Source organism: Apium graveolens, chromosome 3 (assembly GCF_009905375.1).
Source record: "Apium graveolens cultivar Ventura chromosome 3, ASM990537v1, whole genome shotgun sequence".
Lineage (NCBI taxonomy): Eukaryota > Viridiplantae > Streptophyta > Magnoliopsida > Apiales > Apiaceae > Apium > Apium graveolens.
In genome coordinates, this window is record NC_133649.1 from 156,804,898 (window position 1) to 156,821,085 (window position 16,188).

The window sequence follows — 16,188 nt, forward strand, 5'->3', positions numbered from 1 at the left end:
AAATCAGCAATGTACTCAGATTGATACAAAAGATACCCCTTTGGTGAGTTAGGTAGGGCTGAGCATTCAGTTCGGTTAACCAAATACCGAACCAAAATAACCGAAATAATTCAGTTCGGTTACCGAACCGAAATAATTTGGTTCTTAATTCAGCTTTGATTTTTTGTGTTATTCGGTATTTCATTTTTTTGGTTTTTTACGTAGTTAACCGAATTACCGAAATTATCGAAATATATTATGTTAAGTCCTTAATACAACTGTAGAGGGGGTGAATACAGTTTATACAAACAAATCGAATTAAGTACTTAACAGAATGAAACAGTTTTGTATTGACTGATAAAAAATGATTACAAAACTACTCTCTCAAGGATGAACAATAATCCTCGAGAGCTGCTAGGTTACATAAAAGATATATCAATTCGTGACATATATAGTGTAAACCTAATCTGTGCTTATATACTGCACAACTTCACAATCAATAAGGAATCCTATTCTATTACAATAATGAATCCTAAAATATATCCATGTATTGATTGCTACAAGAAATAAAGTCCTACACTGACATGTATTCTGCAAATCTTTCATTCTACGGTATCTCCTGACTTTCAGCTGAAGTGACCAAATGCTGATAGTCAAATACTGATCAGCAAATACTGATGACAATTGTAGATGACGTCACCTCTGCTAAACTCTGATATCAAATACTGATAAATAAATTCTGATAGTTTATATGCTGATATCATCAATTTCTTCTAACAATCTCCCCCAACTTGTGCATTATGTAAATATGGACAAGTTCCTTATTGATGATGTCAAAACTATCTAAATACAGAAATACAAACAAGTAGTCTTTCTTACAGTCAGTGTTTTCAGACTTTAACTTCAGTCTTGAACTCTAGTACAATCGGTAGCTTCATCAAGGAATTTATTGAGTAGAATATCTTCAAGAACATTTACATATCCATTCTCTGTTTGATTTCCTTGAGCTCCTCTGTAGATTCATCAATATGATAAACAGCAGCTCTGAGATCATGCAGATTTGCTCTTCCAAGTGATATATCATCAAGTTCCAAGAGACTAACTTTCTTTCCATCTGGATTAAAAATGAGAACCTCTTCACAAATAGACTTGACCACTTTAGCTCCTCCAACAGGCATATCAACAGTATAACCAGATTCATTAATGTACTTTGGAATGCAATTAGACTTGTATGTCATTCCTTTCTGCTTCATGTATATCAATTTTTTCAAAAAAATATGACCATCTGGCAGTAGTAGAGTTGGTTACCTTAAGTAAAGTAGTGACAAATTCCAGCTCTTGCCATGATTTATTCTTTAACTGCTCTTGAGTAAGTCTCAACCTTCTTCCAGATTCCAGAAAATAAATCAGATTTTCACCAATTCTATCATTGACAATCTGTACTGACACAATTTTTTGCAAATTTTCAAGCTTTGTATTATTTTCAATTCCTGTCAGATTTTCAGGATCCCTTAGAATTAAAGCAGCAACGACATATTTATTAGCTTTTGAATATCCCAGGCCACTTTTTCTACCAGCTCTTCTAGACTGAGAGTTTCCACTATAGATCTTGTTTATAGTCTCAGAAGAATCTCTTACTCGTGCAGTCTTTTTGCTTCCCCATAGTAACTTTTTCTTTTCTTCTAAGGTCAATTCTGGTATATCAGAGTTTATATTTTCTGAATCAGGATTTATGAAATCAGCTTTTATTTGACTTGAATTGTCAACAACTTGAGTAGTATCAGTGGTTGTGACTGGTTGAGCTTCAACAATTGTTTCTTCATCAACTTGGGCATATTGTCAGAGGTTGGCATCAGTTGTAATTTTTCAGCCCAATCATTTCCAGGAACCATCTTTCTTTTCTTGTGGAACTGATTGCCTTCCTTTTCTTGAATCTTCTCTTCATCAGCATCATCATGAGCTACAACTACTGAAAATATTGGATCTATTAGTATTTGAGATTTTGAAACCTTTGATGCTGATTTCTTCTTGGATTTTGCTTTAGGCTTTGGCTTTGATTTCTCACCAATCTTCTCTTTCCCCTAATAACTCATGTCAGTATTTAAAATTGCTTGAGACCTTAAAGGCCTTTTAGCATCAGTTTGACTGACCTCCTTGATTACTACTCCTTTTGTAGGTCTGCTACCAGGAACATCTTCATAAGGTGAGATAACATCAATATTTTCTAATCTCATTGATTTGAGTTCTTCCTCAAAATCCTAAGCTATTCCATATCAACTCCACGATTTCTCTCTCAAATATTTTTCTTCTCACCTCAGAATCAAAAACTTGAATCTTTGGATACTTGTAGAATATAGTTGTTTTCTTTCCCTTCACCTTCAGTGTTCGTAGATACCGACTTACTTCAACACCAACTTCTATCTCCAGAATGCCTAGGCCATCATCAACATTTGTGACTTTCAGAGTTTGTTGAGATTTAGTCACAATCAGCTCTTTACTTTGCACAATCTTTGAGAGATGCCTTCCATATCTCCTCCTCTCTCCACCTTGTCTAGACTGACTAGTGGTTTTGGATGTACCACTAGTAATAATCAGATCTCCACCTTGTTTCTTCAAAACTAACTCTTTTTTACTGCCTTTGCTATCACCATCAGGACCATCCTTATCAACATTTTTTCAGTTTGAGCTGCTTGCATTTAGATTTCAACACTTTCTCCCTCTTTTTGGCATCATCACCAAGTAGAAGGGAAACTATATGCTCCATTGATTGTTGTACCTCATCCAACTGATTAGACATCTTTTATTGGGTAGCTTCCAACCTAGCTTGGTTGACATCTAGTTTGTCTTGTCTAGTAAGGATAGATCTCAACTGTTTGGTCATCTCATGGGAAGCAGTATGCTTAGTTTCCAGAAAAGCTTCCTTAAGCTTGTCAATCTGAGAATTAGCTTGAGATTGAGTATTCTGAATTGTTTTGATCAACAATGTTGAAGCTTTGAGATGAGTCAGTATATTATGATTTGTAATGTTCTACTCTACTGTTTCCAGATGTCTAGAAGCATTAGTAACAAAAATAGGATGTGCTATTTAGAAGTCCATTCTGCATCAAAAAAACTCTTTACTATTTTTAGCATCAAGCTCAGCTAATCTCAATTGTTTCTCACTTTTTAGCATGCCTTCAGGAAAGATAATCTCATCAAGATCTTCATCAGGATCTAATTGAACATTGATGTTTGATTCAGCAATATCTTCTCCATCATTAGGCTCACTGTCATGTATAGGTTCTTCATTAGCAATTGATTCCTGAACTATCTGTGCAACTTCATCCTCAGCATCAGCATTTAACATATCATCAGGAATTGGTGCAGTATGTAATCCAGCTGCTTCAGAAACTGTCATACCATCAACATTTAACTATATATTTTCAAGAATAGTGACCATATGAAGTGGAGCTTCAACAGTTATCTTCAAAACTTCAGTGTCTGTAGAGTGCTGTGGTGATTCAGGAATTGTGGAGTGAATATGAGTGGACTGTTCTTCTTGAACATCAACAAGAACATGGAGGATTACAGGAGGTAGAAGGATAAATTATGTGGACTGCAGGAAAGTATAAGTACTAAGACCTGCAAGGAGATTATCAGCACTTGGAACATTAGAGTTTATCCGAGGGTCTACAGACTGTTGTTCAATAGTTGTTTCTTTAGTACTCTGTGCACCTGCAAAAATTTTCACAAAAACACTTAGGGGTTTTTTATATACAGATTTTTTTTTCAGTTTTCTTTTTTCAAATTTTCCAAAATTTTCACCATTCTCTATTTCTAAGAATATTGTTGAAAAATGAGAAAACATGTTCCAAATTAACTTAAACAAAGAATTAGAAAACATATATGAATACCTCTCAATTTAAAATATATAATAATTTTATGTAATTATTGAACATTTGTCAATAATGTTATTGTCAATAAAAATTATATTATGAAAACTTACTTTTAAATTAAATAATTATTTTATATAATTTTCTATATTTGTATAATATATCATCATGTTAACAATTTATTTGTTATTACTTCATTAATACATATTTTATAAATTTTATGCATTGTTTACCTTTTTTCATACAAATTTATTAAGATTAAAAATATTACTAGTACTACTATTAATAATATTAATATATTTATGTATGTTACATAAAAAGCAATATATTGATAAATTTATGTAAGTCTTGCATAAAAAAGCACCGAACGTGTGTATATTAGGGTTAGAACGTGGGTGGATAGGTGAGTTTAAGGTATTTTATATTTTCTTACTTTAGAAAACAATCAAAAGTTGTTTTCACATTTTTCTAGTTCCTAGTTATAAATAAATAACCATGTTTTCCATTTTTCTAGTTCCTAGTTATAAATAAATAACCATGTTTTCCATTTTGATTTACAATGAGGTGTTGTGTCTGACTAGTTATCCTTCTTTTGCTCCTCCTAAGTTGTTGCTGGGATTTCATGAAAAATCCTTACCCGTGCTGACAGGCTTCATTGAAATAATGAGTTGTGTTATACACTGACATTCCACTGCTTGAATATGAATCATTAATACCATTAATTTCTCCTTTAACAGCTTGGAGCATAGAGTTGTTGTACTGTGCACTTAGACTGTCTATCACCTTCTGTTGATCAACCACAAATGCCTTTTGTAGACTCCACTAAGTAGCCATGGAAAATATCCTAATTACTCTTAGCTGCAAATGCCAAGATCTTCAAACAACTGAAAACATTTAATTTGCTTCTATAGAACATTCTCTTCAAACACTTTCAGGTTATCCAGTGTTTTCTTCTGCTGGCCATTAACTCATTAGTGGTCTTGATGTATACATCTTGATCAAGGCTTGACCTTGTAGCAAACTGTATTAACTGCTTCAGCCCTTTGGTATTTAGAAAGTCTTGATTTGCTTGACATTGTCTTTATTGCTTTAATCAAGTTCATGTCCTTCCTTTGTACCACTTTATTCTTACACGAAGTTCCCAGTGTTGAACATGTACTCAGAATATTCTTGATGTTACAGATATTAATCAGAACTGCTTCTTGAATTCAGTCCCATTATTGACCACAAGATCATTACTGTTACTGTTACTTCCAGCTTGATCTTCTAATATGATCAATCATCATCTGTGATTTCTTGTCTTGAGAACGCACGAACAACATTTTTGTATTAAGAGTAGTCATCAATCATCACTAAGGTATATGTTTATTATGATGTGATGTGGTCTTTGACTTCTCTTCTTGACATACCTCATATTTTTCATCCTTCCGAATTCCATATGAGGCAGTCCTCTCACTAACCCCTTTTTACAAAAGAGTTCCTTGAGTTGATATTCAAGGGTGAGAGTTTCTAATGGCATAGATAAACTTTAGTCAGATGAGGCTTTAAAGTAGAAACTATTGACTTCACCTTTCCTGAGATTCCAGTCTAGCCACGAACATATCCTTTTCTTTACTCTAAGAAGAGCAAGCTTCTCAACCTTCCTGCTTCAGATGAGATACTATTCCTTCATTGAATTGACATTTTGTCCTCTGATGCAGAACTGTCTGATAAGAGGATTTGTGTCTTGATTCTTTAACAAGAAAGATGCTTCAATTGTTATCAGTGACACCAATGATTAATTTTTACCAGTGATACCAATTGTTGAGTCCATGATGACATTCCTTTTTGTACATAGCTTTGTCCCGTAATGAAAACATTTGTTGTCATCTCCAAAGATTATTGACGAAATAGTTTTTGTCAATCACATTTGATTGTGAGGCTCTTTCTTTGATCATATGCCTTGAGTATGGGTTACCAAGAATGCATAAGAATCAATTAACATGTTATGTCCTGCACTCATAGATGGATTAACATTTCTTGGTACCCAACTTATCAGTTTGGGACCAAATGGATTAGAGATTTTATTATAAACAGATATAACAACAGCTGCAACCTTCTCATGCTAATTTTTATCTTTGACTGACCATTTTCTCCATTTTAATACCCTTGACAAATTTGTCTCTTGGCTAGGAAAAAATAATTCCAACCTTACATAAGGAGGACTAGCAGCCTTTGCCTTATTGAAATCCTAAACATGCTTTTCTATAATTAATGCAAGTACTAAGAAATGCATTCATTGTATTGAAATAAGCAATCATCGAATTAGGAGTACATGACATTCATTCAGAAATATTACACATAAGAATTAAACAAGACATGCATGATATGGAACAAGAAAAATTAACAAATAAATCACTATTTCTATCTATTCCAATCCCGTTGATGAATCTTATCTAGCTATCTCAATCAAATTATAAACTAATACATCTTAACAAACAATTCAGATTAAATGAATAAAGCACATTGTAATAGGATACAGAGAGTAAGCATAAACAATTGTATTAAATGCTGGAAAATATATATCTCACTAAAGCAATAAATCATGTTCAACAAATATTCAAACACATATTTTAAGAACATTTAACGTAACATGTACAAGTTAAACATCGATCCTAGTTACTAGAAAAATATTCTAGTGAACTAGTTCAGCATTATCCATGTGTGATGCTATCATGCTTGTGCGGGTGTTAAACATTTAAACACTAAGATCTTATCATGCATTGAATATTAAGAGAAAAATATTGCGTGGTTCAAGAAATTGAAACCTGAGATATGTGAGTTGGACCATCTTCAGAGATTGCTATGAGAGCAAGCTATTCATGATCTTCCTTCTTGTCATATGATCCATCCCAACTCTTTTCTGATTGCACTATAAGTTTTGACTGGCTGCTTCCCTAAGAAAACATTCCACCTTTGTCACAACTCTTCAACTGAGTAGCTACTCATCCTTATTTGTCAAGCTTCTTGTTCTGTTGTAGCAATACCCCTGATAATTACTTGACACATATTGCTTGTCATACCTGTAGCTATCAAATCTAGTTTATGTCCTACTCTCAATCTTGTAATCACCTCTTAAACTGAATCTGTAAAAGTCTCTACTTCAGAATATATCTTGATCCTTGGATATAGCTTATGTACTCCTTGTCTGATGCGACTAAACTTCCCTGACATGTGAAACACTGCCATGACGTCCATTCCCTGAAGTACTTCTACCTGAGCTTCCTCTGATTCAGCTATCAGTAACTCTTATATTCTGTCCCGAGGTTCCAACTTTACTGCATGTAATTGAGATATCTGTATGTCCCCACTATTCTCTCTGACCTCCACAATTCCTATCTTTCTGATCTCTGTGATTTCTGGATATATGTAGCATTGGTACAAACCACTGTGTGACTGTATAATCTGGAATCATTAGAGTTGTCTTAAAATCTTCGAGAAAATATGTACCCATAGAAATTTCATTCATTTCACGGCTCTGAAAATCCAGTGGTATCCTATAGAGCAAGTCTTTGAGGAAACTCACAATTTTCTTCTATAGGTCTTGAAATCAGCTTAATTGAAATAATATTTTCTTCAAAAAATTAAAATCATCTTTAAAGCCCGTAAGAATCTCGGGTCTACCAATCTTTTGAGAACCCTTACTTTAATATTTAAGAAAATATTAAATTTCCAAAAGTTTAAATTTCTTAAAAAATAATTTAATCAAAAATAAATATTTACGAAAAATCTAATTTTCAAGAATTTCGAATGTTCTTAAAAATTAAAATAAAACGTAAACTAATATTTAATAAAAAATTAAATTTAAGAATTTTAAATTTCTTGAAAAAATAAATAAATCAAAAATAAAAATTTTGGGGTTACGGAAATTCTTAAGTGCTAACTTGCGACCCCTTTTACTTTGATATACAGGAGATTTTGGTTTAAATCTGGTCGCAAGTTACATGCCCTGGCAATTTTCTGACTTAGTAGAAAACCTAAGTTGCGACCTTCACCTCCAGTACTTTGCCTTTGAATATATTAGTAAGTATCCTAACCTGCGACTACAACGAAGAAGTGAAATAACTTACGAATAATTGCTTGCTTTGCCGTTTGCTCACCTGATGCTACTCACCAAATAGGCGCGTGCAATTCAGTCTCCACAGGATGTCGCCTGGTCGCATGTTACAGGCGCGTGTCCCGAGATGCTAACTTCCTTTTTTTGTTTGTGAACTCCGCACATGCCTGACACTTTGTGACTTGTTTTCCTTTTGTTTTGATGGTAAACAATCAACATAAATGACAGCTAAACCAAGTAAACCAAAGGTGCCAAATTTCACAAAACAAACAAACAAAATGGTGCTCTCCTTTTATCACAAAATCTGGCAGCAAATTAATTCGAGGGAAAGAAAACTAATTTAAATTAAAAAAATATTTATCTACTAAAATTTAAATAGTAAATTAATTTAGTTAAATTTATAACATAAACTTATTTTATTTAAGTTCATATAATAAACTTACTTGAATTAAATTTATAAAATAAATTTGCTAAATCAAATTTACAAAATAAATTTATGTAAATAAAAATTAATAAAATAAATTAATTTAAGGATCCTGATTTGTGTATCAATCAGTCATCTCTGATACCTATTGTTAGGTCCCGAAATTTTGTAGGAGGGGGGGTTGAATACGATACTCACTAAATTAAAAAAAAAATTCGAATCTTTTTCAGATAAAAAATTTAGTGTTCGGTTAGTGGTTCTGTGTTCTTGAGGTAAATAGTGTTCGGAATAATAAAACGAGGAACACAAGATATTTAGGGAAGTATTCATATATAAATCCTCGGGGGTGTTGCTACACTCCGGTAAATAAATTAACCGGTTACAATCTAAAAATAACAAAGTTCCTAACTTCTGCAAAGATCAACAAATTAAATCTTATACAATGATCTAGCTTTTGTTTGTCTAATGATTTAATTACCGGATAACGATTATAATGCCCCCTATGAATATACAAGAGTTAAACCGGACATTATAACATTTTTCCCGTGAGAAGTTAAATGGATATACAAGGTGCTTGAGCTTCTTTGAAAATCTTTGCTGCTATTTTCACCAGCTCTCTTGGGAGAGAAGATGAACAGAATAATACAATCTGAATGATTGAATCCTTCTGCTGCTTGAGTGTAGTCTTATATCATTTGAAATATGTGGCTAAAAATGAACCACATAAAATAACTGATTGTACAATAAAATTGTGGATGAGGATTAACTTGCGACCAGGTACATTTTCTTGTAACTTGCGATCCGAGGGTAATTGCACTTCGTCTTTATTCAACAAAAACTCTAACTTGCGACCACCGGGGGGTGTTTTAGTACTTGGAAAATATTCACTCACTTAACTGGAAACCACAGTGTAGGAGTTATTTTTGCCTTAAAATATTTCAACCACCCTCGTAACCTGCGACCCCAGGAGGATGTGTGTTCTTTTACTTAGAAAATTTTGCAAGTATTAACCAGCTACCCCCTGTACATGTACCTCCCTTTCCTTTTCTAATTTGTTTTTCTTTATTCTTTTTCCTTTTTCTTGTTTTTCTTTCTTTTTCTTTTTATTTTTCTTTTCTTTTTATTTTAAGTTTAAATTGTAACTAAATTAATTTATAAAATAAACTTAAATATAACTTATATAAGCAAACTAACTAGATTTATAAAATAAACTTATTTAAAGTTTATAAAAATAAATCATTTTAAATTTATTAAATAAATTATATTAAAGTCCATTAAATAAAGTTATTTAAGTTAATAATTAAACTTTAAATTTGGCCAATCCCTCGAGCTGTTTAGCTGTATACTCTGCGCACATCTTCTCGTACTTTAACGGATAAACGTTCAATCCAATTACGTTTCTCAACTTAACAATTCTTCTATAAATAATACCCATATTCATTTCACGAGCTGTTGACGCCTAGTACAACTGGTCTGGTTCACAGACGACTAACCTCGATCCAGGTCTTCGTGTTATAGCCTTGATTACTTTGTTAAGCTTCCAACAACTTTACGCTTCAGACACTGACTGCTAATAAACAAATGTACTTTCACTGGAATTCTTTCGAGTACTTTAGACAACTGTCTTCATTGATACTACAGTTGAATACATCATTTGTTGTTCTTCACTAACGCTTGAACATATAAATAAAATCATGCCAGTGAGTATATTTCTAGACTGCAGCTGTCTTCTTAACATCTGTCTATACCATGTCTTCAATTCTTCAGATTCCTATATTTCGAACACTGTCTATCTTCAATTAATGCCAATACACTGAAATCTTCTGGTAGCACTTATACACTGAATCTTCATCATTTCTGAAAGCCCTGAAAGTCTTTAACCTTTATTCTTCACTGAGGCATGATCATACAATGAACTTCTTTCAGTGACCTGTAAACAAACTACAAGTCTTCTTCTAATCTTTCGATTCTATGTATTTGTCTTCTCTTCATTTCTTCTTGATTTCTTTTGTAAACGTAGAATTATTAACCTGTCATGTTTTAGTGTTTTTCTCGTGTTGAGTTATCACATAACTGTTCATACAACTACACAGTCTCACCAACAGATTCTGATTCTGCATACAACTGTAAAGTGTTCAACTCCATCACAGTTATATCATTTGAACTTTGACTTGTCATATTTTCCATACTTTGACTCCTTCTCACTAATTCTGTTGTTCTTCCTATCATAATTTGAGGAACTAGATCCTTTTTTGAAAAACTTCTTGTTCTTATAGGTCATTTTCTTGAAGCTTTTAACCAAAAGATTAGTCATTTGCTAAATATCTTCATTATTATCATGATCGTCTTCAATATCTGATTCACTTTCAGAGTTTGAGTCATCATCAGAGTTTGATGACTCAGTATCAAACTTTGCAATCATGACTTTGCCTTTGGAGTGGTTTTTTCTATCTTGTTTTCTCTTTAACCTTAAAGGCAACATGTCTTAATCTTGGTCCTTTCCTTTTGCTCCTTTGTTCCATCTCTAGTTCACGAGTCTTCAACATGCCATAGATCTCATCTAGAGATGTATCATCCATATCATAATTATCCCTTATTGATGTAACATTCAAGTCCCACTTTTCAAGGAGTGTAAAAAGAAATTTCAAGTTAGAATCTCCCAGATCATATTATTTGGATACCAGTGACAAGTCATTCATCAGCTTTTGAAACCTATCATAGATTTCACTCAAGGACTTATCATCTTTTGAGTAAAAGTGTTCATACTCTTGAGTGAGTATGGTTCTTCTGTTCTTTTTTATAGTAGTGGTGCCTTGACAATTTACCTTCAAAGTGTCCCAAATTTCTTTGGCAGTTTTGCATCTAATTACTCTATTGGACATGGCACTGTCAAGACTGCTATGCAAAATATGTCTTACTTTTGCATCTTTCATAATAGATGAAAAATCCTTAGGAGAATAGTCCTTTTTATATTTATCAACAATCTTCTCTTCTTGGCCAGCAATAACTGTTAATTTCATTGGCCTGTGAGGACCATCATAAATCCTGTTCAGATATTCAGGATTTGTTGCTTCCAAACACATAGCCATCTTTACCTTCCAAATTGGATATTCATGAATCTTTATAATTGAAACCTTGATAGCCTCATATCTGCTCGTATTGTGATTGATAGGTTGAGTTGCTGGTGGTGGAGCTAGGGGATTTTGTTGAGGTTCTTTATCTGGCATTATATAGATCTTAAACTGTTGGTATATCAATATCGAGTTCTGATACCAATTATTAGGTCCTTAATACAACTGTGGAGGGGGGGGGGGTGAATACAGTTTATACAAACAAATCGAATGAAGTACTCAACAGAATGAAAGAGTTTTGTATTGAATGATAAAAACTGATTACAAAACTACTCTCTCAAAGGATGAACAATAATCCTTAAGAGCTGCCTGGTTAGATAAAAGATATATCAATTTGTGACACATATAGTGTAAACCTAATATGTGCTTATATACTGCACAACTTCACAATTAATAAGAAATCCTATTTTATTATAATAAGGAATCCTAAAATATATCCATGTATTGATTACTCCAAAAAGTAAAGTCCTACACTGACATGTATTCTGCAAATCTTTCCTTCTTCAATATCTCCTGACTTTCAGCTGAAGTGACCGAATGCTGTTGTCCAATACTGATCAACAAATATTGATGACAATTGCTGTGATGCCACATCTGCTAAACTCTGATATTAAATACTGATAAAAAAATCTGATAATTTATATGCTGATATCATCAATTTCTTCTAACATATTAAATTAATTAATCATATATATATATATATATTTATACTTTAAGATTATAAAAAAGGAATTTTATAACATTTGTATTCTCAATTATTTTGTTAGTTATGCTGTGAATTTTGTGGGGTTTAACCACTATTATTCATGAGTTTAGATTGTTATCTTCTCCAGGTTCAAATTTAGTGAGTTTATAACCAACTTTAAATGGTCTAGATAGTTATGGAGATCGATTATGTTTACAAGTCAGATATTGGTTTGCAGTATTAGCTTCCAATTATTTTTGAACACTCATCTAGAAAAAAATATCAAGACACATGGTAAGTACACCACATATCCAATTTTTAAGTCTGTAGACAATACTGATGTCCTAAGCCCAAGAGAGGCAGGAAATCATGAACTAGCTTCTAAAAATCCATTTTTTTCTAATTCAGTTATTCAATTTGGTTTTTGGTTTAAACCGAAATAAATATTTAGGTTCGGTAAAATAACCGAGATTATTTCAGTTTGTTAATCGGTTATAGTTTTTGCCCTAATTCGGTATTCGGTAACCAAATTATATTTTGGTTCAGTTACCGAATAACCGAATACTCACTCCTAGAGCTCGCAACTTCAATTTCCAAAATGTAACGGAACAAACCCAAATCTTTCATAGCAAAACAACGAGCCAACCCACATTTTTCAACTTATAAGGCGACTTCCTTATCTGAAATTTTGTCATCTGAAAGTTTGTAATACGCGAGTAACAAATTGAAGGTGGAAAATTATGTATCCTAAATATTAGTGAAATTTATGAATGAACAAAAGAAGTTAACATAATTGTTGTATAGTATTCCTATTTGATGTAAATTAAAAAGAACATACAAACTTTAAGGCAGTGAATCCTTATAGTTAACAAACGTGAATTAAAAAAAAATCTAGGTTTGATAAATATATGCTCTAAATAGATATCGTGTGGTCCCGTTCATAAAGTCCCTTGCACTACATTACTCCCACTACACTTAGTGATTTAGTCATTCAATACCTAAGAAAGAAAAGTAAGAGTACCCCCGCCAGTAAGAGGAACCGAAGTAGTTGACTGCCTCAGAACTGCCTTATTGCATATTTTAGACTATGAACTTATGTCTTCTTAAAGTAGTGTATTTTAATGCCTACTAGGAAATCCTAGGTACTTTGTCGAGTAGCTAAAATAAGTTAAAGGAGGTTTTTTTACACTAAGGTATAGGATGAGTTGCGATAGCGTCAAGGTGTGCGGGGATTTATGACTTTGGGCATAGAGTTGTAACAAAAAAAACCAATCAACCGTAAAGGAAACCCTCCCGATTACCATCATTGTTGTATTATTTGGGGGATTTAGCTCATTGGATTTAGAAAACTAAGGAGTTCGACAAAGCACCAATGCAATTTCATCTAGTATCAAGTAAGCACGACAATTAAAAGCAATTAAAATTGTGATTTCATCAGTGCAGAATAAACTTAATAAATAGATAGTCATGAATTTTAGTTGGTCTTCATTATATTTTGATATTAAGCTTAGCGCCTTAACCTGAGATACATATTTTCACTTGTATGATTTTCAGAGTTTCTTCTTTATTTTAGTTATGTTCTAGCGTTCATTGATGCTAATCGAAACTCGTATCTTATGTTTTATTGTACACATGCTGTGATAGAGAAAAGAAATTTCAAATCAGGGAAGATTGACAGGAAGCCTTCCTATTTTACTAATGTTATTAATTTTTAAATGATATGCAATTTCAGAAAGGCTTTGTTGAGCCCCATGTTGACGACGGTCTCCTAGAAGTCTTTGGCCTAAAACAGGGTTGGCATGCTTCATTTGTCATGGGGGAACTTATCCAAGCCAAACACATTGCGCAGGTATTTAATTTGAATGTTAATTTTTTTTTCAATATAGTATCTTATTATACATACACTCTTGAAGCCCACGCGGTGGCAAGTCTAGGTTCAATGGGAAATACATAGATAAATTAAATTCTTCAATTTTGTTTTCTTCCTCAATTATGTTCTTATAAATAAATTTTTAAATAAATTAACTCTCGCCTATTTAGATATAATTTTCATTTTTTACTAACCATATTACAATTCAAATAACTCTATAAAACTAACAACAATCTGTCTTGACTTATAAGAGACATAATACAACATTTAAACTTCAAACTGGACTTGAGTTATCTATAATTTTTTTTTAAAAAAACATAATTCATATATTAACTACTTGTAAAAATTATAATGATGTGTAGTTCTCTAAAAGCAGTGTAATTTGAATATTTATCATTTATCGAACTTATCAAATTTAGTAACATAACTCTGAAGTGTATTCCTTTACTTTGAAAGTGATTGTATTTTGCATCCTTTACGATGTGTAACACTTAAATTAAATGTGGCCAACTGTCACATTTTAGTGATGAAAAATGTATTTTTACTTTTTAAAGTTTACGTATATATAGCATATCTGTGTTGTTTACATTTTACGAATATCCTATTTAATTTATGCAGTAGTATAAATTTTAGTATCAAAATAAATCTTGCTGATATGATACCCCAAAGTATAATTTTATAGTTTACAAAGTTGTCTTATTATTAAGTTTTTTAGTTTACTAATTTAGGTACAAAGATATAATGGGTTCATAATGTAACTTGTTTATTAGTACTTCCTTTGCAGTAGTCATTACCATTACAAGAATTCTAAATATACATTTCAGGCTTCTGAAATTCGATTTGAATTTAGAGGTGGACAATGGAAAGAATGTTTCATGCAAATGGATGGAGAGCCGTGGAAACTACCAATGAGTATGGATTATTCTAGCTTTGTGGAAATTAGACGTGTGCCTTTTCAATCAGTGATGATTAATGGAGAGCAAATTTAGTCGGCTCGATGATGATAAATAGAGAATAAATTTAGCTAGTCCATCTTTCTCCTAAGTTTAACTCCAAAATTATCTAAATTTTTTAATATATACATAAGAATCTATCAACAATGCTACGTTTCAAATAGCTCAAATGTCTATAAAAACAAAAATTTGGAAACTTTCGTGATAGCCGCTATGTTTTAAATGGATAATTATTATTACCTAATCAGAATGTTATTCCTCATTACACTTCTTGTATAGAGTAAGAATATTTTATCTAAATAATATGTGTGTGATCTCCTTGTTTGTAATTTTAAGTAAATATAAGAAGTTATTTAATAAAAGAATTATTATAAGAAGTCACACTTGACATTTTATATTGGAATCATATATTTTTGCCTCCCTAATCCTCTACTACGTTATCATTTGTAAGACTAAAAATTACTTGACAATAAAAGTAGTAGTGGATATGAAAAATTCATGTAAAATGAATTATCATATATTCAACTTCATAAGATATGTGAATACTATTGAGACATTAGCTTATCTACATGTTTTTGCGATAAACACGAAATTCGTGATCGTTGAATTTAGTCTTTCTTTTTTAAGCATATATATATATATATATATATATATATAGAATTGAACCAAACCATTCTATTTTTATGGTACAATATACATGAATAATTAAATGACTCACAATGTCAAAGTATCAGGAGCTAACATTATGATTATATTTATTTATGTATATTTCATATTTAACTAATTATTTCTAAATTCAAGATATTGAAGTAAACTAAGTCCTTTCTAAAATATATGTTCTTTAAAGTGAATACTCTTCTTTGTTATTTGCATGTCTAATTGAGATTTGTGACTCCTATATTTTACTTATATCGGTAACTTAGGCCTCGCTCATCTTCATCCTCGCCCTCTTCAAAACTCTTGTTCACGCAAATTTTCAAGTTTTGTTTGATAATATATTCTAAAATTTAATCGTCATATTTGTAAGTTTTGAATTCAAATTATCATTTAAAATGTGAATTATAATGAATTATGCTAATTATTTATTATAAGTATATATAGATAATGTGATGATTAGTAAAAGATATTACACTTTATATGTAGAATCTTTTTTACCACCTCAATATAATCACTCATTT

The 16,188-nt window shown here is 31.9% G+C and overlaps 1 protein-coding gene across 4 annotated transcripts in view; it reads left to right on the top strand.

The window, feature by feature from the left end:
- The window catches only part of LOC141712887 (diacylglycerol kinase 3-like), a 29,211-nt gene extending 14,038 nt beyond the window's left edge, over nt 1-15,173 (top strand). For 2 of the 4 annotated variants that reach the window (XM_074516000.1, XM_074516001.1), the window contains exons 11-12: nt 13,920-14,036; nt 14,882-15,173. In XM_074516000.1, the coding sequence (XP_074372101.1) occupies nt 13,920-14,036; nt 14,882-15,046 (282 nt within the window). In that variant the 3' untranslated portion in view covers nt 15,047-15,173. Of the gene's footprint in view, nt 1-7,802; nt 7,909-13,919; nt 14,037-14,881 lie in introns of those variants that run through there. The other 2 variants (XM_074516002.1, XM_074516003.1) reach the window with 2 other exon arrangements.
- Nucleotides 15,174-16,188: the final 1,015 nt, after the last annotated feature.